This window comes from Bombina bombina, chromosome 1 (assembly GCF_027579735.1).
Source record: "Bombina bombina isolate aBomBom1 chromosome 1, aBomBom1.pri, whole genome shotgun sequence".
Taxonomy (NCBI): domain Eukaryota; kingdom Metazoa; phylum Chordata; class Amphibia; order Anura; family Bombinatoridae; genus Bombina; species Bombina bombina.
The window spans coordinates 581,581,570-581,609,307 of NC_069499.1; the positions used below are offsets into that span (position 1 = coordinate 581,581,570).

Below are 27,738 nucleotides of genomic sequence, written 5' to 3' on the forward strand. Positions count from 1 at the left end.
TCAGATGTAAGAACTAATAAAACAACATGCTGGCTAAAACAGAGAAAGGGTTTTTATAAGTGTAGGCGTCCAATATGTACTACCTGTGATTTTGTTAAGGAAGGGGTTGAATTCAGCTCAACCACTACCAATAAAGCGTATAAGATATATCATTATATCAATTGCTCAACTACTCATGTGGTTTATCTTTTAACATGTAAAATTTGTCACAAACAATACACAGGTAAAACTAAAAGACCGTTAAAAGAAAGGTTCTTGGAGCATTTGCGCTCCATAGAGGATAAGGACTCTGACACACCAGTATCAAGGCATTTTAAGTCATTACATAACGCAGATACATCTGCTCTCATCTTACAAGGGATAGATTTTGCCCCACAATGGAGAAGAGGAGGTGATAGAGAAAACCCTGGATAAAAGGGAAGTTATGTGGATGTTCAACTTACAGACTACACATCCTGAGGGCCTTAATATGAGAAGGGATTTAGATCTATTCACTAAATAACAATAATCTTTAACTTTAAGGTATTGCTCTTGTCATGTGCTCTTATTCATAGCTGTAATGTTTAGTTGTTTTCACACTAACAAACAGTATATGATATAATAAAAATATCTCCCCATCTATCTTAATTTCAGTCTCCCACACAAGGCTAACATAAATCACTATGTATCTATCTAAAAGAAATTTATGTAAATTTCAGTGTCTTGTCATAGGCTCATTCTCTGCAAATCACAGTACCAACCTGTTCAAAATGTATGCTATAATTCATTAGTCTAAATTGAATATGAGATTTGACCTTGATTACATACAGGTTTTGAAATAATGTTTCATAGATTGATATGTACACATTTTACAAATATAGGAGATACAAAAAATGTAAAACATAATCAAATTTGACTTAGGATATATCTTTCCTTGGGCATAATAAACAAATATTTAACATGAATTAATTTGTTTATCTATATATAATATTTTGTGTACAAAAAATAAAAAATGTTTCTTGTCATAGGCTCCCCCACAGAATGGCAAAGTACAGGTTAACAAAATTTGTAATTTCACTTTAAGGATTTCAGGTAATAAAAGGAGCACTGAACAGGTGTATCAATCAGCAGTGACCAAGTGCGTGGAGCACGAAACGTTTGCTGTTTTTGCACCTGTTCCTCAACTTGTTTTTTGCACTATTGTGCTTACCACTTTTTATTCTATTTTGTATGTTTTTAAATAGTATGGAATAAAATTGACTTTTTATATATTTCTGGGCTTGGAGCGCTCATTTTTTCCCAATTTTGGATTGACTGTTGCTTTTTGTGCGTGTGCAGACGCACTGGGAATTATTGTTTGCCGCCCGTGAATAATATTTACTTGCTTGCTACCCTCTCTCTACCAGTGCCTATCACCTCATTGGATTTACAGCTATATACCCCAGGGGCGCTCCGTTGAGCAGGTTTGTTTGTTCTTTAAGAAATTGTACCCTTTGCCATCTGATAGATTAGAGTTTTGGGGAAAAATCCCCAAAGTTGATGGGGCTATTTCTACTCTTGCTAAACGTACTACTATTCCTACGGCAGATAGTACTTTGTTTAAAGATCCTTTAGATAGGAAGCTTGAATTCTTTCTAAGGAAGGCTTATTTATGTTCAGGTAATCTTCTTATACCTGCTATTTCTTTGGCTGATGTTGCTGCAGCTTCCACTTTCTGGTTGGAGGCTTTAGCGCAACAAGTGTCAGACCATAATGCTTATAGCATTGTTAAACTTTTTCAACATGCTAATAACTTTGTTTGTGATGCCATTTTTTATATCATTAGAATGGATGTCAGGTATATGTCTAGCTATTTTAGCTAGAAGAGCTTTATGGCTTAAATCTTGGAATGCAGATATGACTCCTAAGTCAACGTTGCTTTCTCTTTCTTTCCAAGGTAATAAATTATTTGGTTCACAGTTAGATTCAATAATTTCAACTGTTACTGGGGGGAAGGGAGCCTTTTTGCCTCAGGACAAAAAAATCTAAAGGTAAATATAGGGCTGCTAATCATTTTCGTTCCTTTCGTCAGAATAAGGAACAGAAGCCTGACCCTTCCCCTAAAGGATCAGTTTCCGTTTGGAAACCTTCTCCAGTCTGGAATAAATCCAAGCCTTTTAGAAAGTCAAAACCAGCTCCTAAATCCGCATGAAGGTGCGGCCCTCATTCCAGCACAGCTGGTAGGGGACAGGTTACGATTTTTCAAAGATGTTTGGATCAATTCGATTCACAGTCTTTGAATTCAGAACATTGTTTCACAAGGGTACAGAATAGGTTTCAAGGTAAGGCCGCCTGTTAGAAGATTTTTTCTCTCACGCATTCCAGTAAACCCAGTAAAGGCTCAGGCGTTTCTGAAGTGTGTTTCAGACCTAGAGTCGGCTGGGGTAATTGTGCCAGTTCCAGTTCTGGAACGGGGTCTGGGATTTTACTCAAATCTGTTCATTGTACCAAAGAAGGAGAATTCCTTCAGACCAGTTCTGGATCTAAAAATATTGAATCGTTATGTAAGGATACCAACATTCAAAATGGTGACTATAAGGACTATTCTGCCTTTTGTTCAGCAAGGGCATTATATGTCTACAATAGACTTACAGGATGCATATCTTCATATTCCGATTCATCCAGATCATTTTCAGTTCCTGAGATTCTCTTTTCTAGACAAGCATTACCAGTTTGTTGCTCTTCCGTTTGGCCTAGCAACAGCTCCAAGGATCTTTTTAAAGGTTCTCGGTGCCCTTCTCTCTGTAATCAGAGAACAGGGTATTACGGTGTTTTCTTATTTGGACGATATCTTGGTACTTGCTCAGTCTTTACATTCTGCAGAATCTCATACTAATCAACTTGTGTTGTTTCTTCAAAGACATGGTTGGAGGATCAATTTACCAAAGAGTTCCTTGATTCCTCAGACAAGGGTAACCTTTTTGGGTTTCCAAATAGATTCAGTGTCCATGACTTTGTCTCTAACAGAAAAGAGTAGTCTGAAATTGGTTTCAGCTTGTCGAAACCTTCAGTCTCAATCGTTCCCTTCGGTAGCTTTGTGCATGGAAATTCTAGGTCTCATGACTGCTGCATCGGACGCGATCCCTTTTGCTCGTTTTCACATGAGACCTCTCCAGCTTTGTATGCTGAACCAATGGTGCAGGGATTATACAAAGATATCACAATTAATATCCTTAAATCCCAATGTTCGATCTTCTCTGACTTGGTGGTTGGATCACCATCGTTTAATTCAAGGGGCCTCTTTTGTTCGTCCAACCTGGACTGTGATCTCAACAGATGCAAGTCTTTCAGTTTGGGGAGCTGTATGGGGATCTCTGACAGCGCAGGGGGGTTGGGAATCGCAGGAGGTGAAATTACCAATCAACATTTTGGAACTCATTCAGTTCTGGCCTCTTCTGAAGAGAAAATCGTTTATTTGTTTTCAGACAGACAATGTCACAACCGTGGCGTATGTCAATCATCAAGGAGGGACTCACAGTCCTCAGGCTATGAAAGAAGTATCTCGGATACTTGTATGGGCGGAATCCAGCTCCTGTCTAATCTCTGCGGTTCACATCCCAGGTATAGACAATTGGGAAGCGGATTATCTCAGTCGCCAGACGCTACATCCGGGCGAATGGTCTCTTCACTCAGAGGTATTTCTTCAGATTGTTCAAATCTGGGGACTTCCAGAAATAGATCTGATGGCCTCTCATCTAAACAAGAAACTTCCCAGGTATCTGTCCAGATCCAGGGATTCTCAGGCGGAAGCAGGGGACGCGTTGTCGCTTCCTTGGAATTATCAACCTGCTTATATCTTTCCGCCTCTAGTTCTTCTTCCAAAAGTTATTTCCAAAATCCTAATGGAGCGTTCGTTTGTACTGCTGGTGGCTCCAGCATGGCCTCACAGGTTTTGGTATGCGGATCTTGTTCGGATGGCCAGTTGCCATCCTTGGACACTTACGTTAAGGCCAGACCTTCTATCTCAAGGCCCATTTCTCCATCAGGATCTCAAATCATTAAATTTGAAGGTATGGAGATTGAACGCTTGATACTTAGTCATAGAGGTTTCTCTGACTCAGTGATTAATACTATGCTACAGGCTCGTAAATCTGTGTCTAGGAAGATTTATTACCGAGTCTGGAAGACTTACATTTCTTGATGTTTTTCTCATAAATTCTCTTGGCATTCTTTTAGAATTCCTAGAATTTTACAGTTTCTTCAGGATGGTTTGGATAAGGGTTTGTCTGCAAGTTCCTTGAAAGGACAAATCTCTGCTCTTTCTGTTCTTTTTCACAGAAAGATTGCTAATTATCCTGATATTCATTGTTTTGTACAGGCTTTGGTTCGTATCAAGCCTGTCATTAAAGGATTACTTTCTGTTATAAGTTTTAAGCTAAACAACTAACATATTAAAGTTAATAAACATTAATTAAAACCTACTGACCTATATTTTCTCCAAAACGAAGTTTCATAACATTCTAAAAGTTATCTTTTATTCGCCGATGATGTCACGTTATCCTGCCCACTATTTTCAGCACTGAGTGTTCAAAATACTTAAACCAATAACTTTGTGTTTAAAGCGCCATTTTGAAACCTAGGTATTGTAAACGGATTGGTACAGAGCAAAGGAAAGTTCTGTTCCTTTTGGCCATCTCTTCTGCTAGAAGAGTTTCTGAGTTATCTGCTCTTTCTTGTGAATCTCCTTTTCTGATTTTTGATCAGGATAAGGCGGTGTTGCGGACTTCATTTAAATTTTTACCTAAAGTTGTGAATTCTAACAACATTAGTAGAGAAATTGTTGTCCCTTCATTGTGTCCTAATCCTAAGAATTCTCTGGAGAGATCTTTACATTCTTTGGATGTAGTAAGAGCTTTGAAATATTATGTTGAAGCTACTAAAGGTTTCAGATAGACTTCTAGTCTGTTATCTTTTCTGGTTCTAGGAAAGGTCAGAAGGCTTCCGCCATTTCTTTGGCGTCTTGGTTAAAGTCTTTGATTCATCATGCTTATGTAGAGTCGGGTAAATCCCCGCCTCAAAGGATTACGGCTCATTCTACTAGGTCAGTTTCTACTTCCTGGGCTTTTAGGAATGAAGCTTCTGTTGATCAGATTTGCAAAGCAGCAACTTGGTCTTCTTTGCATACTTTTACTAAATTCTACCATTTTGATGTTTTTTCTTCTTCAGAAGCAGTTTTTGATAGAAAAGTACTTCAGACAGCTGTTTCAGTTTGATTCTTCTGCTTATTATTTCAATTTTTTTGATGAGTTGGGTTGTGGATTATTTTTTTCAGCGGAATTGGCTGTTTTTATTTTATCCCTCCCTCTCTAGTGACTCTTGCGTGGAAGTTCCACATCTTGGGTATCTGCTATCCCATACGTCACTAGCTCATGGACTCTTGCTAATTACATGAAAGAAAACATAGTTTATGTAAGAACTTACCTGATAAATTAATTTCTTTCATATTAGCAAGAGTCCATGAGGCCCACCCTTTTTGTGGTGGTTATGATTTTTTTGTATAAAGCACAATTATTCCAATTCCTTATTTTTTATGCTTTCGCTCCTTTCTTATCACCCCACTTCTTGGCTATTCGTTAAACTGAATTGTGGGTGTGGTGAGGGGCGTATTTATAGGCATTTTGAGGTTTGGGAAACTTTGCCCCTCCTGGTAGGAATGTATATCCCATACGTCACTAGCTCATGGACTCTTGCTAATATGAAAGAAATTAATTTATCAGGTAAGTTGTTACATAAATTATGTTTTTGCGCTCTCTCACCCCCTCTCTTTTGCTCTCTCTCCCCCCTCTTTTGCGCTCTCTCTCCCCCCTCTCTCCCCCACCCCCCTTTCTCCCCCGCCTCTCTCCCCACCTATCTCCCTCCCCTCTATCACGCGACCGCACCTGGCCATGCCCCCTCCACGCCTCTTCCCGGCCATTCACGCCTCTTCCCGGCCATTCACGCCCCTTCACGGCCATTCACGCCCGGCCACGCCCATGCTCACGCCCATTTCTGCCGCGGATCAGCTAGGGACTCAAAGACCAGGTGTGTTTGTCCTTGTGCTGTCTCTACTGCGCATGACAGCTTCGGACAAGCACACTTGGCCTTTTATATTATAGGATGTCAGTTATTTAGTTATACTGTACTTAGTGGCCCTTTAACAAAGAATACTAGGAGAACAAAGTACATTTGATAATAGAAGTAAACTGAAAAGTCTGTTTAAATTGCATGTTCTATCTGGTCTATGAATGTTTTATTTCCTTCCATAAGGCAGGGAGAGTCCATGACTTCATTCCTTACTGTTGGGACATACAAAACCTGGCCACCAAGAGGCGTCAAAGACACCCCAGCCAAAGGCTTTTAAATATCCCTCCCACTTCCCCTATCCCCCAGTTATTCTTTGCCTTTCGTAACAATAGGAGATGTCAAAGAAGTGTCAGAACATTTGGATAGTCCTGTAATGGGTATGTTCCCTTCGAGAAAGGACTGGAGTTTTAAGTAATTATGTCAACCTCTCAGTGAGAGTATTGATGATGCAGGGAAAGTTTTTCTGCGAACCCATCCAGACTGTCGCTAACAGCTCCTGAGCAATCGGTGTTGATGAGTTTCACTGCTTGCTGCTACACACTCAAGTCCATGTCAGAAGCGCTGCTGCAAGACTGTCAAACTTAAGAGGCTGTGCCTGTTCCACAGCATGGATCCTGGAGGGTAAGACCATTTTTTACATAATCAAATTTAAAATGCTATATAGGGTCACAGTGAGGCTCCTTTATACCTCAATAGGATCAAGAGTTAATATCTCCTTCAGAGAGATTATTTGAATAGTTTGGGGATTTATATATGCTTAATGTGAGAGTTTTTTAGCATAGACTGTGTGTTTTTTGGCTTGGAAAAACAGGTTTCACTTTCGTTTTTGAAGTGTTGCGCAGCTTATAACAGCTTGGCGCCTTTTTTCATAGCAGGGGGAGTCCTGTCTTACGTACCACGTGACCGGGTGCAGTCTCTTTCATTTCCTAAGATCCTGCAGCAGAGATCACTCCTCAGGAGAGCATTTTCACTGTTAGATGTCTGGGTCTAGGAGGTGGGGAGTGCCCCAGCCATTAGGAGTATTAAGGTGCCGTTTTTAAAATAAAAGTGTTTCTTTTTGCTTGTCCTTCTGTGGGTATCTACAAAGCTATAGAGGACTCTGATACTAAATTAGAAGGTTCCACTCCTTCTGTATTGATTAATAATTACTGATTATATTGTGAGGAGGCTGTGGTTTGCCTGCCTGCTCAATTTTATTCTATTTGCCTAAACACTGTTCTAAAGTCTAAGAAGGGAGACAAGCCTGCTAATACTCATAGCGTTATTAGCTCTTCTGAGCCTTCTACTTGTTAGGAATCTGGGTCCCATGAAATTACTACCCTTTCTACATTACCCACTCCACATGCAGTTCCCCATGACTCAACTAATCCTTCATCTGGAGGGGGCCTTTTTCCAGCAGACTATACAGCGCAGTTACAATTCGGCAGTGTCTGTGACCTTGAGTGCCTTACATCGCTCTAATAAACGCAAGAGAAAGGTTAAACATAGTTCTCCTGACCTAGAGGCCTATTTATCAAATGTCTGTCGGACCTGATCTGACAGTGCGGATCAGGTCTCACAGAACTCGCTGAATGCTGAGAGCAATATGCTCTCCGTAATCATTGCACCAGCAGCTCACAAGAGCTGCTGGTGCAACGCCGCCCCCTGCAGACTCGCGGCCAATTGGCTGCCAGCAGGGAGGTGTCAATCAACCCGATCGTACTCGATCCGGTTGAATTGTGGCGATTTCTGTCCACCTGCTCAGAGCAGGCGGACAGGGTTATGGAGCAGCAGTCTTTCGACTGCTTCTTCATAACTGCTGTTTTTGGCGAGTCTGAAGACTCGCCAGAAACACGGGCCCACAAGCTCCATACGGAGCTTGATAAATGGGCCTCCTAGAGTCATCTAAATATTTATTGGATTTAGCTACTATATCCCAGCTATCTGTGGATGAGTTAATTTCTGTAGCTAAGAGGGTGAACTTTCTAAACGGAGACTTCAGTTTCTAAACCTCCTTCAGCAGAGGAACCCTCCTTTAGATTTAAAATTGAGCATCTGCATTTTTTATTAAAGGAGGTTCTGTCTACACTAGAGATTCCTGAGGCTACACTCCCTGAGTAGCCTAAGATCCCTAAATTAGACGGGGTTTAAGAAGATAGGAAGGTTCCTCTGACCTTTTCTGTGCCAGTAAAGTTGTAAACATTATTAGTATTTAATGGGAAAGAGTAGGAACTTATTTTTCCCCCTCGTCTACTTTTAAAAAATGATTCCTGGTCCCTGACTCTCAATTAGAATTGTGGGGCTCAATCCCTAAGGTGTATGGCGCTATCTCTACGCTGACTAAGCATACTACTTTCCCTCTGGAGGATAGTTCTTCTTTTAGAGAGCCTATGGATAAGAACATGGAAACTTTTCTGAGGAAGATGTTTCTACATACAGGGTTTTTATTTCAACCAGCGGCAGCTGTAGCCATGGTTGCTTGAACAGCTACCTACTGGTGCAACACTCTGCTGGAACTCATTGAGGTGGAAACTCCACTGGAGGATATTCAGGAGAGAATTTAAGCACTGAGAATTGCTAACTCTTTCATCTGTGATGCGAATATGCAGATTATTTGCATAAATGCAAAGGCTGCTGGCTTTGCGGTTCTAACCCGCCGGGGTCTCTGGTTGAAATCTTGGTCTGCGGATTTGACTTCTAAGTCTTCAAGGGCTGGACTTCATTATCTCTACGGTTACCCGAGAGAAAGGTGCCTTTCTACCACAGTATAAGAAGAATGGGCCTAAGGGACAGCAACTGTCTAATTTTCGTTCCTTTCATGCTGACAAGTCACGACGAGAGCAGTCCTCTTCCAAGTCCGAGCAGCCCAAGAGTACTTGGAAGCCGTCTCACTCCTTTAATATGTCCAAACTCAGAAGCCTGCCGAGAACAATTAGGCATCAAGGGGGGCGGCCCCAGATCCAGGATCGAATCGAGTAGGGGGGCAGACTGTCTCTTTTTTCAGATGCTTGGTTCCAGGATATACAGGAACCTTGGGTCCTGGAAATTGTATCTCAAGGATACAGAATAGCATTCAAGTCTCATCTGCCCAGGGGCAGATTCCTACTCTCTTGTCTGTCTACAAGACCAGAAAAGAGGGCTGCCTTCTTAGGTTGCGTATAGGATCTCTCCTCTCCAGAAGTAATTGTCCTGGTACCTACAGCAGAAAGAGATTTGGGGTTTTATTCAAACCTTTTCGTGGTTCCAAAGAAGGAGGGAACTTTTCGTCCAATTCTGGACCTAAAGTGCCTAAACGAGCTTCTGAGTGATCCCTCTTTCAAGATGGAGACAATTCGGTCTATCATTCCTCTGGTTCAGGAAGGACAGTTTATGACCATAATAGACCTGAAGGATGCATAGCTTCACGTCCCGATTCACAAGGAACATTTTCAGTTCCTGAGGTTTACCTTTCTGGACCAGCAATTCCAGTTCAAAGCTCTTCCGTTTGGTCTAGCTACTGCTTCAAGGATATTTACAAAGATTCTGGGGGTCCTTCTAGCTGTTGCCAGAACACAAGGTATTACAGTAGCGACTTACCTGGACGATATCTTGGTACAGGCACCATCTTTTCATCTAGCGGAAGAACAGTCGGAGTCCTTTCTCAAGCTTCTTCGATCATATTGATGTGAGATACATTTAGAAAAGAGTTCTCTTACTCCAAGTACAAGGGTACATTTCTGGGAACTATAATAGACTCCATATCCATGAGAATATTCCTCACAGATCAGAGATGTTGCAAGCTTACTTCTGCATGTCTTGCTCTCCAGGTTTGCTCGAGACCCTCAGTGGCTCAGTGTATGGAGGTAATCGGACTCATGGTGTTCTGCATGGACATTCTTTTTGCCAGATTCCACTTCAGACCCTTATTACTTTGCATGCTGAGACAATGTAACGGCGACCATTCAGATCTGTCTCAACAGATTGTGCTGGACAGCTGTCGAGAGACTTGCTCTCCTGGTAGCTCTGTCCAGATCATCTGTACCAAGGCACATGCTTTTTGGATCTGGACCGCCCTGGGAGATTGTGACTACGGACGCAAGCCTTTTTTTGGGCTGGGGAGACGTTTGGGGTGCCAAGAAGGCACAAGGTCTGTGGACTCAGGATGAGTCCTCCCTTCCGATCAATTTTTGGAACTCTGTGCAATCTTCAATGCTTCGGCCCCTTCTGGGTGCGTCCCAGTTTATCAGATTCCAATCAGACAATATATCCTCGGATGTCTATATCAACCATCAGGGGGGAATGAGAAGTTCCTTGGTGATGAAAGAAGTATCTCAGATACTAGAATGGGCGAAGTCTCACAAATGTACGCTGTCAGCTATCCACATTTTGGGGTGTGGACAACTGGGAACAGACTTCCTCAGCAGCCAACACTTTCACCCAGGGGAATGGCCTCTTCACCCGAGGTGTTTGCAGAGATATGCAGCGAGTGGGTGGCGCTGGAGATAGATCTCATGGCATCCCACCTCAATAACAAGCTACCCAGTTATGGGTCGAGGGATCCTCAGGCGGAACTGATAGATGCCCTATCAGTAACATGGAGGTTCAGACTTGTATATCTTTTTTTCTCCATTACCGCTTCTCCCTTGTGTGGTGGCTCACATCAAGCCTGAGCGAGCATCTGTGATTCTGATTGCTCCGTTGTGGCCGCGAAGGACGTGGTTTGCGGATCTGGTGGGGATGTCCTCATCTCCTCTGTGGAGGTTACCTTGTCGCAGAGATCTGCTGATACAGAGTCCCTTCGTTCATCAAAATGTAGATTCTCTGAGGCTGACTGCGTAGGGATGAACGCTTAGTCTTAGCCAAGAGAGGGTTTTCTGAGAGTGTTATTGACACTCTGGTTCAAGCTTCTAAACCAGTTACTCGTTGTATCTACCATAAAGTGTGGATGACTTATTTGTACTGGTGTGAAGAGCATGGTTTTTCCTGGCATAAGGTTAAGATTGCCAGAATTTTAGCTTTCCTCCAGGATGAACTGGAGAAGGGTTTATCTGCTAGTTCCCTGAAGGGACAGATATCGGCCCTGTTGGTGTTACTGCACAAAAGATTGGCTGAACTTCCAGATGTGCAGTCTTTTAAGGCTCTGGCTAGGATCAGACCCGTGTTTAGATCTGGGGCTCTGCCTTGGAGCCTCAATCTTGTTCTTTGTGTTTTGCAGCAATCTCCGTTTGAGCCTATGCATACTGTTGATATAAAATTGTTATCTTGGTTCTTTTTCTGTTGGCTATTGCCTCTGCATGCAGAGTTTCTGTGATTTCTGCTTTGCAATGTGATCCCCCTTATCTGTTTTTTTTATGCTGATAAGGCGGTTTTATGCACTAAACTCCTCCCTAAGGTGGTGTCGAATCTTAACATTAATCAAGAAATTGTTGTTCCTTCTTTGTGTCCTAATCCTTCTTCAGCGAAGGAACGTTTGCTTCACAATCAAGATGGGGTTTGTGCCTTGAAGTTCTATCTTCAGGCTACTAAGGAATTCAGACAATCTTCCTCTTTGTTTGTCATCTATGCGGGGAAGCGTAAGGGGCAGAAGGCTGCTACGACATCTCTATCTTTCTGGTTGAGTAGTCTCATCCCCTTAGCTTATGAGACTGCGGGATGACAGCCTCCTGAGAGGATAACTGCTCGTTCCACTAGAGCAGTGGCTTCCTCTTGGGCTTTTAAAAACAAACTCTCAATGGATAAGATTTGTAAGGCGGCTTCCTGGTCCTCCTTACACACTTTTTCTAAATTTTACAAGTTTGATGTGTTTGCTTCGGCTAAAGCAGCTTTCGGGAGAAAAGCTTTGCAGGCTGTGGTGCCCTCAGAATAGGGTCCGCCTCTTTTTTCTGTTCCCTCCCGTTATTCATTTAGTGTCCTCTGAAGCTTGGGTATAGTTTTCCCAACAGTAAGGAATAAAGTTGTGGACTATCCCTGCCTTATGGAAGAAAAACATAATTTATGCTTACCAGATAAATTCCTTTCCTTCCTGGCAGGGAGAGTCCACGACACCGCCCGTAATTAATGTTTTCGATGTGCGGCCCCCGTTTTAATATTATTTCTTCTGGCTCCTTTTATACCCTGATGTTTCTCCTACTTTTCCTTGTTCCCTCAAAAGAATGCCTGGGGGATAGGGGAAGTGGGAGGGATATTTAAGCCTTTGGCTGGGGTGTCTTTGCCTCCTCCTGGTGGCCAGGTGTTGCATTTCCCAACAGTAAGGAATGAAGTCGTACACTCTCCCTGTCAGGAAGGAAAGAAATTGATCTGGTAAGCATAAATTATGTTTTTGACTATTTTGTCCCTTCAAAGAAACTGGATGAAATATAATCATACTAAAGTTTTACACACAGTTATTCACTATTTCTCAGTTATTTATTTCGACAGCTGTATACTCCTGTAGCTTGACAGCCCTCTTTACATACCAGAAGTTGTTTCCGCTAATCATTGCTTGTTTGGCATGATTCAGTTATTAAAATGAAATATTTGTGCTGTTTCTTCATACAAATAGGATTGTAGCACAATTTTCTGATGTGACTGAATGTTTTTCATCTTTAGTACATAACATACTGAGTTATATTTCCTCTTTTATTTACAGCCACCAAAAGTGAAATGCTTAACCAGGATCTGGCATCCCAATATTACAGAGACTGGGGAGATCTGTTTAAGGTACTTACTATTGTTGTTGTTTTGTTCATATTCATCATTTTCATCTCACACTCTCTTTATGCAGTAGAGTCAGTATACAAATAAGAATGGCGTGACTGCAGATAACATTTTTTTCTTGCTTCTGTATATTGTTTAGTTCTTGAATAGTATCAAATATATATATATATATATATATATATATATCACACACTGTGGGGGGAAAAAAGGGACTACATTGTAGTTTGTTATAACAACACATAGACATAATTTGCAATTTGTCAGTCTATTGTGTATCCTTATGTTCTCAAAAACTAAAATAAAGCCAAGATGAATTCAGCTTTGTTAATGTAGAAAAAGATGCTACAATGCTGAATTCATCTTGGCTTTATTTTATTATTTGAGGACATAAGGATACACAATAGACTGACAAAATAGTCACAATTTTACATCAAAATTGCACATTATATCTGTGTGTTATGTTATAACAAACTACAATGTAGTCCCCCTTATTCCCTCCAGATTAACAACATATAAGATTACTTTTGAGCCTTGAGGAAGATTGGATTTGAGGATATCAAGGGGGTTGGTAATTAGTAAAGGTCACTCGATAATCATAGAAAAATATGTTGCAAATTTGGAAGTAATTAATGACCTAAGTAGAAAGTAAAATAATATAAAAAGTAAGGGCAACTACTAGGCTAACATTAGCGCAACATACTTTAATAGAATCTTAGGGTGATAAAGGAGCTCTGCATTGTATTAAATGGATAAATATCACTTAAGACCTTTAACATTATAGGATTAAGTAAAAATGAAGGAACAAAGGGTAACTGCACCACCATTCAACCAGATCAAGCAGTGCAAACACTCTGATTGATATCATCCTAATTGGCGCAGGAATAGGGACGCAGAAAGTATTAAAAAGCCTACTATAACTAAGAAAGCACACTCTGTTATAAGGTAAGCATAGGGTAACACCTGTAAATAAAATAATAAATACCTCACTGCAACCCCGGGCCACAGACCACAAGGCAAAGTGGAGTAGGGGAGAAACACCACGTTGTACACCCAGGCTTCTCTAAGGTAAAGTAGCTTTATGTCCTAAAAAAATTAGCCAATATCCTAAGAATGTTTTCCATAAAATAGTAATGAGATATACATAAGGAAATGTATATAATTATGAATCGGAAACCTGCGCTACTTAAGGAAAAATCTAACAGTGAGATAAGAAAATTTGTATGAAATATCAACTTGAATAATCAACGGCAATCCTGCTTATATTAGACAACTATATGTCAGAGTGCGGCTAAGTGAGAAAATGTGTTTGTTATAACAAAGAAAAACCTTATTATAATAAAACAATTTGTATAACAGCAGAGAAATGTGACTCTTAAGGGAACCGCAAACCAAAGAGACAGTAAATCAAATATTACCAAACTTCAATTAGTCCTTTGTCTGATATGCTCACACACACAGGTGGAATGTTCATAGATTTATTGAAAGATTCAAAAATGGTGTTGCTATGAGGAATAGTAATAAGTCTGCATGGTAAGGGTTCTAATAAGATATCCTGAATATATAAGTAAGGATTAATGATTTTCAAAGCTGCTCCTGCCAGAACCTTTCTTGGTCATCTTGTACTAGTAGTAGAGGCATATGTAGATACAGGGTCATACGCAATGTTTATCAATGCGTTGCAAAGCTGGTCAGCAGGAGTTTTTGTAGGAACACACAGTGTACTGGAGTTGGTCTGTACCATTAGAGTATCTTGCGCTGTGTCACCTCTAAGGGTCTGTATGGATCTGGTTGTTAACTTGATTCCATTTTTCTGGGGTAAGTGATTGAAGAAATAACCATGACTTTTCGGTAGATGAAGTCGCAGCACATGATTTATTTTGTCAAGGCCATACTTCTTGACAAGCTGCTGATTAGTAGATGATGCTCCTTGTAACATCTTCTGTGTTATTTCTGTTTGTGGAAGCCCTTTAAATATATTGCGCGGACATATGAGATTGATGTTGCTCATATTCGGTTGTACACCAGCTATTTCTGGTGGTTCAGTGGTGGTTGTGTATGTGTCCCATCCAGCTCTCCTAGAGCGTAGCTGGAAGGCGTTTGTTGATTAGCTGGAGCAAAAGGTGTTCTAATCTTCAAAAGTGCTCATTTGAATGTTTCATAAAATAGTCACCCCATGGTGATGACAACAATGCCGCCATGAGGACCTTTAGGGGCAAAGAGTGATCAATAGATGAGCTTTAAAATAACCCAAATAATCCTATTATCACATTCTCTTCATTCCGTTAGTATCTTTATTTGAAAAGCAAGAATGTAAGTTTAGATGCTGGCCCATTTTTGGTGAACAACCTGGGTTGTTGCTGATTGGTGGATAAATTCATCCACCAATAAACAAGTGTTGTCCTAAAATTAGCTGGCTCCTTAGCTAAGATGCCTTCTTTTTCAAATAAAGATAGCAAGAGAACGAATCAAATTGATTATAGGAGTAATTAGAAAGTTGCTTAAAATTGCATGCTCTATCTGAATCACGAAAGAAAAAAATTGGGTTGAGTGTCCCTTTAAGCATAAGACTATTCTTAGAATTAATTAAGTTTGCACTTCAGAAGGAAAGATGGGTTGGCATGAATGAGCTTTCTATTTTATTTGCTGTCAAAATTTGTTTCTCAGAGACTGGGTAATACACGTGTGAAAATAAGTTATCACGGCTATATGCTATAAAGCTTTTGTATTTTTATATCCCTGGTTATACAAATGGAAGTCACACAGCTAATGTCAACTACATTGCACACATCTTTTTACATTGTCGTTAGAAGTTTGTGCTACAAAACACTTGGTCGACATTATTCATGGATTCAGGGTAACTGTACACTGATAGATAACTATAAGAAATTAATTTATTTGATGCATAAACTATAGCATATATGCAGCAAAACAGCTTTTGTTTGTTTTCTTACAAAAACAGCTGTTTCTACAGATGTTGAAGAACATCTACAGCTAAAACCTTAAGGGTGTGGGTTGGATGGTCTAGTAAAGGCACGTGCATTCATCTGTAAATAAATTATACAGGGAACAAATTTGCACTCACGGTGCAGTCTCTTAATATGGTTTGAAATACATCTGTTCTACCCATTAAAGATCACAAACACCATTAAAAGGACAGTGTTCTGTTAATGTTGTTCCCCTTTGTGTTCATATGGATCCAATTTACCTGCTTGTGTGTATTAAATTGTATTAAACGTTAACCTGTATTGAATTGAATTTCAATACTGCTGTAATGGCTACAGAAAAGCTATATCAACAAGAATCAGGAAAAGAAATTACACTCCCAGTGGGGTGGCGCGGTCTAGAGAGGTACTAACGTTTATTTTCAGTTGCTCTTTCTAAGTTGAGGGCTTTGTATATTCAATGATAAGCAGGTATTTTTATAGAGAGAGAAAAATAAAATTGCTATTTCACGTATAAAAATAAAAATACATTTTATACTCTGCAACTGGTATAAGACACACAATCAGGGGAAACCAGTTTTCAAGTACACGGTCCTTTTAAACCAAGGAAAACCTTTACTGCTTTAACTTAATGAGGATAAAATTCACATGCATACACAATTTGTATAGACCGGCCCAGCCCCGCCCTCTACAGCCCAGCCACGCCGCCTGTTCCCATTGTATAAAAAACAGCTAGATTGGCAGATTTGAATGAACAAACAATACAAAAAATATAAAATACCCATGCTCAAGCTACAAAACGTAAATGTCCAGTGCTTATGCCTAGCACAGCAGCCTGTAGAACTCAGCTTCTTATTAAGTTTACATCATGATAACCACATGTTTTGCAAACACAATTTAGGGAGAAAAAAACAAAACAGTATATTCTATTTCTATGCTTATAAACCCCAAATAGCTTAACAGCTCAGAAATGTTGCTTATAGGCGGATTCCAACATGCTGATTACTTCTGCTCCTTTGTGGGGTGTCCAGTAGTATAAAGTGTCCGTGTGTGTTAAGAAGTGTATTTGCGTGAAATTCAGGAAGACGAGATCCTGCGTGGGGTGCTACTGCTTATGAATAAATATTGGTTCTTAGGTACATTATACAGTGTAGTAATGCAGGATCTCGTCTTCCTGAATTCCACGTAAATACACTTCTTAACACACACGGACACTTTATACTACTGGACACCCCACGAAGGAACAGAAGTAATCAGCTCCACGCAGGAAAACTTCAGTGATGACAGTGAACAGCAAGCTCCTGCTCAGCAGTTGCAGTTTACCCACGCTTGAAGCACGGATATCAACTCCGCACCACCAGAAACAGCTTGCTGCTGTCTGTGCCCCCTGCATTAGGAGTTGTGACACCAGGGGAGTCCCATTCATGGTCCGCGTCTGCTCACTACAGGTGAATGTCGGACTCACTCACAGTTAGTCACAGTTAAACTTGCAGGAAGAGTCTACACTAACACTGAAGCGGGAAGCCTGAGAGCTCAACCAGAAAATGGGAGCTATGCTCCCAGCGGCCAGACTGGGTACTGCAGCTGTCATAAAGCTTGTGATATAAAGCAGGCCAGTCTGTGTTTGTGACAACTGACATACAGGCCTGGCCCACCAGGCCTTTTTCCCGGTATCCCGGTGGCCCAATCCGGCCCTTGTTAACCCTTTGTTTGCCTATTATACTGTAGTACTGCACTACTGTTTACCTGTAGATATTTGCTTATCCTTTCTTATATACTGTAACCTTTGGTTTTTCCACAGATAATTTAACCCCTTCACAACATTGTTTGCTTTGTTAGGATTGTTGGTGTGTGTTCTCCCCCACTTAGTTATGCCACGTATGTGTGGAGTCTATGTCTCATTCTAGACAGGGTCATGCAGTGTTGCCTTTACAGTAAAGTTTTCAGGTATTTACAACCAAACCGGGTTATCCCCAGGACAGCTCTTCCGATTTTTCTACTACATTAAATGAATATGTCCATTCTGCAATTTTTAAAGTGATTCATATCATATACCTCCACCAGTTCATCAGGGACACACCTTAGGATCGTCCCCCTAGGTACCCTACAGAAATCAGAAGTTCAGTGGAATCAGAAATTTCCCCTTCTGAGGAAGATTATTCAAAAACACAACAACCCCCCCCCCCCCACCACCACCACCACCACCTTTGCTGATGACTTAGCAGAAGAATTGTCCTTTAATTTCAGATTGGAGCACACGGTTATGTGTATATATGCATTGCCTTTACATCAGAGTACTCAACCAGGGTTATCCCAAGGACAGTTCTTCTAACCTGTCTCCTAAATTAAAAGAATATATCCACTTTGCAATTTCAGAACTGATTGCTTTTATACCTTCACCAGTTAAATGCAGGTGCTTGCAAGGGACAGAAGGAAATCTTTACAAGCCTTAGGTTTATCAGGGACATCCCTCAGGAGCAACGCACATACCCTGCACAAATTAGGAGTACAGTGGGGTCAGAAATCCCTTCTTCTGAGGAAGATTATTTAGAAACCCAGGACCTCCGCTGCTGATGAAGTAGCAGAAGAAATATCTCTTAATGGGAAAGGAAAGTCCAAATTAAACTTGCTAGAATCAGATAGAGCATGTTGTTTTAATACTTTTAAAATCACTTCTATTTTCAAATGTCTTGTTCTCTTGATATCCCTTGCTGAAAAACAATACGCACATATCCTACACTCTAGTGGTGGACATTTCAAAATTTAGTGTATATAAGGAGGTTTAATCAAGTAAAAACTGATTAAGTCTGCAACATTTTAGAATTGAATTTCCTTTTCCTCTTTAAAATACGTAAGTCAGTCCAATTATAAGTGTAAATATACACTTCAGGTGAACTCACTGTCTCTACACAGTCTGAACAGGTCCTGTTGTGTGTGTTATATTAAAAGTAAAAAGAGGATATGTTATAGTATATTCTCAGGCTTTGTTGGAATCATGGAATGCACTCATCAATTTCTGCATTTAGTCCCACTGGGGTTAAGTTTTTAAACTTATAGATTAATTCTGCCTCTCTTCTTAGTAGTTTGTTCTCATAATTACCTCCTCTCCAGTTGTTTTTTTTACCTTACATAATCACCAAAACTTTTGGTGTTTCTTCTATGAACCTCCCTATAATGTCTATGAATGATCTTATCTGTATGACCTTTTTCTATTTCCCAAGGTGTTCTCTAAATCTTTCTCTTAGGGTCCTTGAAGTCTCCCTTATATACTGTTTCTTACATTCACACTCAGTAATGGATATAACCCCTTTGTCCATACACCTGAATGTGGGTCAGATTACAAATGGAGCGTTAATAAGTGCTCCCACTCGTGGTTAACTGCGCTAGAAGTTCGTCTTTTTGTGGCCGTTGTATTTCACTTGTATTATGACTTGAAAGCAAACTGTTTTTGCTCACGCGCTAACCAGACGAGCGCAAAAAGCCGAATTTAAAATATCATGTGCAAGTTCATGTATTCTCCATCGGTGGTCATGGGTCTTACAGCAGGACAATGACTCAAAGCACACGTCAAAAAGAACCCAAAAATGGTTTAAGACAAAGCACTGGAGAGTACTGAACTGACCAGCAATGAGTCCAGATATCAATCCCATAGAGCACATGTGAAGAGATCTCAAAACAGCAGTTGGGAAAAGGAACCCTTCCAATCTGAGAGACCTGGAGCAGTTGGCGAAGAAAGAAAAGAAAAAACAGAAGCGCCACATGGCCCAATATTGTTTGGTCCAAAACTTGTAGATCTTGAAATAAGAAACAGACTCACATTTAGAAGAGCACCTCAATTAGTGCTAAGTAGGCAGTCTGGGATCTATTCGGTCACCCAGAAGACCAGCTTCCTGCACAGGAACTGATGTCTGTGTGGACAGAAAGGAAACACAGGTGCCTATATGGCCTAGTATTGTTGATACAAGTTAACAGATTCAAACAATGAGAAGAGTGGTACTCACAATGTGTAAAGCACCTCTAATGATGCTATGGGAGCAGGAAGGGATCAATTCAGTCACCCAACAGACTTGTGGCAAGTCATCCAAGTAGATTCAATAGTTCAGAGGAACCCACAGTGGTCCAAATGGTGATTAACCTCAAGTAAAAAGGTTAAAAAATCCCAAAGAAAGAGCAGCAAGTGTTCAAATGCTAAAAATGACTTTAATAAAAATTATAAAAATACAGGCAACGCGTTTCTCAGCCAATGGCTGTTTCATCAGGCTGTTTCATCAGATAGCTGCCTTCTCTCCTCTCCAGAGACTTTACAATATTTTAATATTTCTATTGCCTCATATATGTCTATCTTAGGCAATAAGACACACTTTTATTAACTAATTGTATCACATTATAATTGTTTTACCACTGTGTATTGTTATTGAGTTCATTATTTTTAGGTTGTTGATATACATATATGTATATATGGATTAATATTTGATATTGATCACTATTATCACAAGTTTTCCTAATTTTATTCACTTATATTCACACTATATTATTGGTTATCATTGTACATATTCACATATTCACATTTATCCCCTTTCACTAATTATTAAATTTTTTGACACATTAGAAGACTCTGGCTCTAGTGCCTCCACTTGTCTCACTCATTTAATAGTAGGGCGCCCCCTCACTTTCTCTTGTTAAGTGTATAGTGTTGCTAGTCTGTTTAAACATGTCTGACACAGAGGAACCTACTTGTTCATTATGTTTGAAAGCCATGGTGGAGCCCCATAGGAGAATGTGTACTAAATGTATTGATTTCACCTTAAACAGTAAAGATCAGTCTTTATCTATAAAAGAATTATCACCAGAGGGTTCTGTCGAGGGGGAAGTTATGCCGACTAACTCTCCCCATGTGTCAGACCCTTCGCCTCCCGCTCAGGGGACGCACGCTAGTATGGCGCCAATTACATCAGGGACGCCCATAGCGATTACCTTGCAGGACATGGCTGCAATCATGAATAATACCCTGTCAGAGGTATTATCTAGATTGCCTGAATTAAGAGGCAAGCGCGATAGCTCTGGGGTTAGGAGAGATACAGAGCGCGCAAATGCTGTAAGAGCCATGTCTGATACTGCGTCACAGTATGCAGAACATGAGGACGGAGAGCTTCAGTCTGTGGGTGACATCTCTGACTCGGGGAAACCTGATTCAGAGATTTCTAATTTTAAATTTAAGCTTGAGAACCTCCGTGTATTGCTTGGGGAGGTATTAGCTGCTCTGAATGACTGTAACACAGTTGCAATTCCAGAGAAATTGTGTAGGCTGGATAAATACTATGCGGTGCCGGTGTGTACTGATGTTTTTCCTATACCTAAAAGGCTTACAGAAATTATTAGCAAGGAGTGGGATAGATCCGGTGTGCCCTATTCCCCACCCCTATATTTAGAAAAACGTTTCCAATAGACGCCACTACACGGGACTTATGGCAGACGGTCCCTAAGGTGGAGGGAGCAGTTTCTACTTTAGCAAAGCGTACCACTATCCCGGTTGAGGACAGTTGTGCTTTTTCAGATCCAATGGATAAAAAATTGGAGGGTTACCTTAAGAAAATGTTTATTCAACAAGGTTTTATTTTACAGCCCCTTGCATGCATTGCGCCTGTCACTGCTGTGGCGGCATTCTGGTTTGAGGCCCTGGAAGAGGCCATCCATACAGCTCCATTGAATGAAATTATTGACAAGCTTAGAACGCTTAAGCTAGCTAACTCATTTGTTTCTGATGCCATTGTTCATTTGACTAAACTAACGGCTAAGAATTCTGGATTCGCCATCCAGGTGTGTAGGGCGCTATGGCTTAAATCCTGGTCAGCTGACGTGACTTCAAAGTCTAAATTACTCAACATTCCTTTCAAGGGGCAGACCTTATTCGGGCCTGGCTTGAAGGAAATTATTGCTGACATTACTGGAGGAAAGGGTCATACCCTTCCTCAGGACAGGGCCAAATCAAAGGCCAAACAGTCTAATTTTTGTGCCTTTCGAAATTTCAAGGCAGGAGCAGCATCAACTTCCTCCGCTTCAAAACAAGAGGGAACTGTTGCTCATTCCAGACAGGCCTGGAAACCTAACCAGTCCTGGAACAAGGGCAAGCAGGCCAGAAAGCCTGCTGCTGCCCCCAAGACAGCATGAAGGAACGGCCCCCTATCCGGAAACGGATCTAGTGGGGGGCAGACTTTCTCTCTTCGCCCAGGCGTGGGCAAGAGATGTTCAGGATCCCTGGGCGTTGGAGATCATATCTCAGGGATATCTTCTGGACTTCAAAGCTTCTCCTCCACAAGGGAGATTTTATCTTTCAAGGTTATTAGCAAACCAGATAAAGAAAGAGGCATTCCTAAGCTGTGTGCAAGACCTCCTAGTAATGGGAGTGATCCATCCAGTTCCGTGGACGGAACAAGGACAGGGGTTTTTTTCAAATCTGTTTGTGGTTCCCAAGAAAGAGGGAACCTTCAAACCAATCTTGGATCTAAAGATCTTAAACAAATTCCTCAGAGTTCCATCATTCAAAATGGAAACTATTCGGACCATCCTACCCATGATCCAAGAGGGTCAGTACATGACCACAGTGGACTTAAAGGATGCCTACCTTCACATACCGATTCACAAAGATCATCATCGGTTCCTAAGTTTTGCCTTTCTAGACAGGCATTACCAATTTGTAGCTCTTCCCTTCGGGTTGGCCACAGCCCAGAGAATTTTTACAAAGGTTCTGGGCTCACTTCTGGCGGTTCTAAGACCGCGAGGCATAGCGGTGGCTCCTTATCTAGACGACATCCTGATACAGGCGTCAAGCTTTCAAATTGCCAAGTCTCATACAGAGATAGTTCTGGCATTTCTGAGGTCGCATGGGTGGAAAGTGAACGTGGAAAAGAGTTCTCTATCCCCACTCACAAGAGTCTCCTTCCTAGGGACTCTTATAGATTCTGTAGAGATTAAAATTTACCTGACGGAGTCCAGGTTATCAAAACTTCTAAATGCTTGCCGTGTCCTTCATTCCATTCCATGCCCGTCAGTGGCTCAGTGCATGGAAGTAATCGGCTTAATGGTAGCGGCAATGGACATAGTGCCATTTGCGCGCCTGCATCTCAGACCACTGCAATTATGCATGCTAAGTCAGTGGAATGGGGATTACTCAGATTTGTCCCCTCTACTAAATCTGGATCAAGAGACCAGAGATTCTCTTCTCTGGTGGCTATCTCGGGTCCATCTGTCCAAGGGTATGTCCTTTCGCAGGCCAGATTGGACGATTGTAACAACAGATGCCAGCCTTCTAGGTTGGGATGCAGTCTGGAACTCCCTGAAGGCTCATGGATCGTGGACTCAGGAGGAGAAACTCCTCCCAATAAATATTCTGGAGTTAAGAGTAATATTCAATGCTCTTCTAGCTTGGCCTCAGTTAGCAACCCTGAGGTTCATCAGATTTCAGTCGGACAACATCACGACTGTGGCTTACATCAACCATCAAGGGGGAACCAGGAGTTCCCTAGCGATGTTAGAAGTCTCAAAGATAATTCGCTGGGCAGAGTCTCACTCTTGCCACCGGTCAGCGATCCACATCCCAGGCGTAGAGAACTGGGAGGCGGATTTTCTAAGTCGTCAGACTTTTCATCCGGGGGAGTGGGAACTCCATCCGGAGGTGTTTGCTCAACTGGTCCATCGTTGGGGCAAACCAGAACTGGATCTCATGGCGTCTCGCCAGAACGCCAAGCTTCCTTGTTACGGATCCAGGTCCAGGGACCCGGGCGCGATGCTGATAGATGCTCTAGCAGCTCCTTGGTTCTTCAACCTGGCTTATGTGTTTCCACCATTTCCTCTGCTCCCTCGACTGATTGCCAAAATCAAACAGGAGAGAGCATCAGTGATTCTGATAGCGCCTGCGTGGCCACACAGGACCTGGTATGCAGACCTAGTGGACATGTCATCTCTTCCACCATGGACTCTGCCTCTGAGGCAGGACCTTCTAATACAAGGTCCTTTCAATCATCCAAATCTAATTTCTCGGAGACTGACTGCATGGAGTTTGAACGCTTGATTCTATCAAGGCGTGGCTTCTCTGAGTCGGTCATTGATACTTTAATACAGGCACGAAAGCCTGTCACCAGGAAAGTCTACCATAAGATATGGCGTAAATATCTTTATTGGTGTGAATCCAAGAGTTACTCATGGAGTAAGGTTAGGATTCCTAGGATATTGTCCTTTCTCCAAGAGGGTTTGGACAAAGGCTTATCAGCTAGTTCTTTAAAGGGACAGATCTCTGCTCTGTCTATTCTTTTGCACAAGCGTCTGGCAGAGGTTCCAGACGTCCAGGCATTTTGTCAGGCTTTGGTTAGGATTAAGCCTGTGTTCAAAACTGTTGCTCCCCCGTGGAGCTTAAACTTGGTTCTTAAAGTTCTTCAGGGAGTTCCATTTGAACCCCTTCATTCCATTGATATTAAACTTTTATCTTGGAAAGTTCTGTTTTTGATGGCTATTTCCTCGGCTCGAAGAGTCTGAGTTATCTGCCTTACAATGTGATTCTCCTTATCTTATTTTTCATTCAGACAAGGTAGTTCTGCGTACCAAACCTGGGTTTTTACCTAAGGTGGTTTCTAACGGGAATATCAATCAAGAGATTGTTGTTCCATCATTGTGTCCTAATCCTTCTTCAAAGAAGGAACGTCTGGACGTAGTCCGTGCCTTGAAGTTTTACTTACAGGCTACTAAAGATTTTCGTCAAACATCTGCCCTGTTTGTCGTTTACTCTGGTCAGAGGAGAGGTCAAAAAGCTTCGGCAACCTCTCTCTCCTTTTGGCTTCGGAGCATAATACTCTTAGCCTATGAGACTGCTGGACAGCAGCCCCCTGAAAGGATTACAGCTCATTCTACTAGAGCTGTGGCTTCCACCTGGGCCTTTAAAAATGAGGCCTCTGTTGAACAGATTTGCAAGGCTGCGACTTGGTCTTCGCGTCACACCTTTTCAAAATTTTACAAATTTGATACTTTTGCTTCTTCGGAGGCTGTTTTTGGGAGAAAGGTTCTACAGGCAGTGGTTCCTTCCGTTTAAGTTCCTGCCTTGTCCCTCCCATCATCCGTGTACTTTAGCTTTGGTATTGGTATCCCACAAGTAATGGATGATCCGTGGACTGGATACACTTAACAAGAGAAAACATCATTTATGCTTACCTGATAAATTTATTTCTCTTGTAGTGTATCCAGTCCACGGCCCGCCCTGTCCTTTTAAGGCAGGTCTAAATTTTAATTAAACTACAGTCACCACTGCACCCTATGGTTTCTCCTTTCTCGGCTTGTTTCGGTCGAATGACTGGATATGGCAGTGAGGGGAGGAGCTATATAGCAGCTCTGCTGTGGGTGATCCTCTTGCAACTTCCTGTTGGGAAGGAGAATATCCCACAAGTAATGGATGATCCGTGGACTGGATACACTACAAGAGAAATAAATTTATCAGGTAAGCATAAATTATGTTTTTTTGTGGCGAAGAAAGAGTCGTCCAAAATTCCAGCAGAGAGGTGTAAGAAACTCATTGATGGTTACAGGAAGCAATTGATTTCTGTTATTTTTTCCAAGGGGTGTGCTACCAAATATTAAATTGAGGGTGACAATAATTTTGTCCAGTCCATTTTTGGAGTTTTGCGTGGAATGTGTCAGATTTGGCTTTTTTTATCCACTTTTTTGTGTCATACCAATACAAACAAACAAAAATAAGCATGAGAATGCCTAAACATTTGTAATTGCAACACATTTTTGGACAAAGTAGTGCATTATCTGACAGAAATGCAGGGGTGCCAATATTTTTGGCAATGACTGTATACAGGGAGTGCAGAATTATTAGGCAAATGAGTATTTTGACCACATCATCCTCTTTATGCATGTTGTCTTACTCCAAGCTGTATAGGCTCGAAAGCCTACTACCAATTAAGCATATTAGGTGATGTGCATCTATGTAATGAGAAGGGGTGTGGTCTAATGACATCAACACCCTATATCAGGTGTGCATAATTATTAGGCAACTTCCTTTCCTTTGGCAAAATGGGTCAAAAGGACTTGACAGGCTCAGAAAAGTCAAAAATAGTGAGATATCTTGCAGAGGGATGCAGCACTCTTAAAATTGCAAAGCTTCTGAAGCGTGATCATCGAACAATCAAGCGTTTCATTCAAAATAGTCAACAGGGTCGCAAGAAGCGTGTGGAAAAACCAAGGCGCAAAATAACTGCCCATGAACTGAGAAAAGTCAAGTGTGCAGCTGCCAAGATGCCACTTGCCACCAGTTTGGCCATATTTCAGAGCTGCAACATCACTGGAGTGCCCAAAAGCACAAGGTGTGCAATACTCAGAGACATGGCCAAGGTAAGAAAGGCTGAAAGACGACCACCACTGAACAAGACACACAAGCTGAAACGTCAAGACTGGGCCAAAAAATATCTCAAGACTGATTTTTCTAAGGTTTTATGGACTGATGAAATGAGAGTGAGTCTTGATGGGCCAGATGGATGGGCCCGTGGCCAGATTGGTAAAGGGCAGAGAGCTCCAGTCCGACTCAGACGCCAGCAAGGTGGAGGTGGAGTACTGGTTTTGGCTGGTATCATCAAAGATGAGCTTGTGGGGCCTTTTCGGGTTGAGGATGGAGTCAAGCTCAACTCCCAGTCCTACAGCCAGTTTCTGGAAGACACCTTCTTCAAGCAGTGGTACAGGAAGAAGTCTGCATCCTTCAAGAAAAACATGATTTTCATGCAGGACAATGCTCCATCACACGCGTCCAAGTACTCCACAGCATGGCTGGCAAGAAAGGGTATAAAAGAAGAAAATCTAATGACATGGCCTCCTTGTTCACCTGATCTGAACCCCATTAAGAACCTGTGGTCCATCATCAAATGTGAGATTTACAAGGAGGGAAAACAGTACACCTCTCTGAACAGTGTCTGGGAGGCTGTGGTTGCTGCTGCACGCAATGTTGATGGTGAACAGATCAAAACACTGACAGAATCCATGGATGGCAGGCTTTTGAGTGTCCTTGCAAAGAAAGGTGGCTATATTGGTCACTGATTTGTTTTTGTTTTGTTTTTGAATGTCAGAAATGTATATTTGTGAATGTGATATTGGTTTCTGAGATGTTTTTGAGATGTTATATTGGTTTCACTGGTAAAAATAAATAATTGAAATGGGTATATATTTGTTTTTTGTTAAGTTGCCTAATAATTATGCACAGTAATAGTCACCCGCACACACAGATATCCCCCTAAAATAGCTATAACTAAAAACAAACTAAAAACTACTTCCAAAACTATTCAGCTTTGATATTAATGAGTTTTTTGGGTTCATTGAGAACATGGTTGTTGTTCAATAATAAAATTAATCCTCAAAAATACAACTTGTCTAATAATTCTGCTCTCCCTGTATATACACTGTGTGCACAATTATTAGGCAAGTGAGTATTTTGACCATATCATCATTTTATGCATATTGTCCAACTCCAAGCTGTGTAAACTTGAATGCTTATTGGATTTAAAGGGACAGTCTACACCAGAATTTTTATTGTTTTAAAAGATAGATAATCCCTTTATTACCCATTCCCCAGTTTTGCATAACAAACACGGTTATAATAATATACTTTTAACCTCTGTGATTATCTTGTATCTAAGCCTCTGCAAACTGCCCCCTTATTTCAGTTCTTTTGACAGACTTGCAGTTTAGCCAATCAGTGCCTGCTCCCAGATAACTTCACGTGCACAAGCACAGTGTTATCTATATGAAATACGTGAACTAACACCCTCTAGTGGTGAAAAACTGTTAAAATGCATTCTGAAAAGAGGTGGCCTTCAAGGTCTAAGAAATTAGCATATGAACCTCCTAGGTTAAGCTTTCAACTAAGAATACCAAGAGAACAAAGCAAAATTGGTGATAAAAGTAAATTGGAAAATTGTTTACAATTACATGCTCTATCTGAATCATGAAAGTTTATTTTGGCCTAGACTGTCCCTTTAAGCATATCAGGTGATGTGTATTTGTGTAATAAGGGAGGGTGTGGCCT

General features: G+C 41.2%; 1 protein-coding gene across 1 annotated transcript in view; it reads left to right on the top strand.

Moving 5' to 3' along the window:
• The window catches only part of UBE2F (ubiquitin conjugating enzyme E2 F (putative)), a gene marked incomplete in the record, with an annotated part of 973,189 nt that overhangs the window by 595,674 nt on the left and 349,777 nt on the right, over positions 1 to 27,738 (top strand). The window contains 1 exon segment of the mRNA XM_053698825.1: positions 12,668 to 12,738. Within this exon segment, the coding sequence (XP_053554800.1) occupies positions 12,668 to 12,738 (71 nt within the window).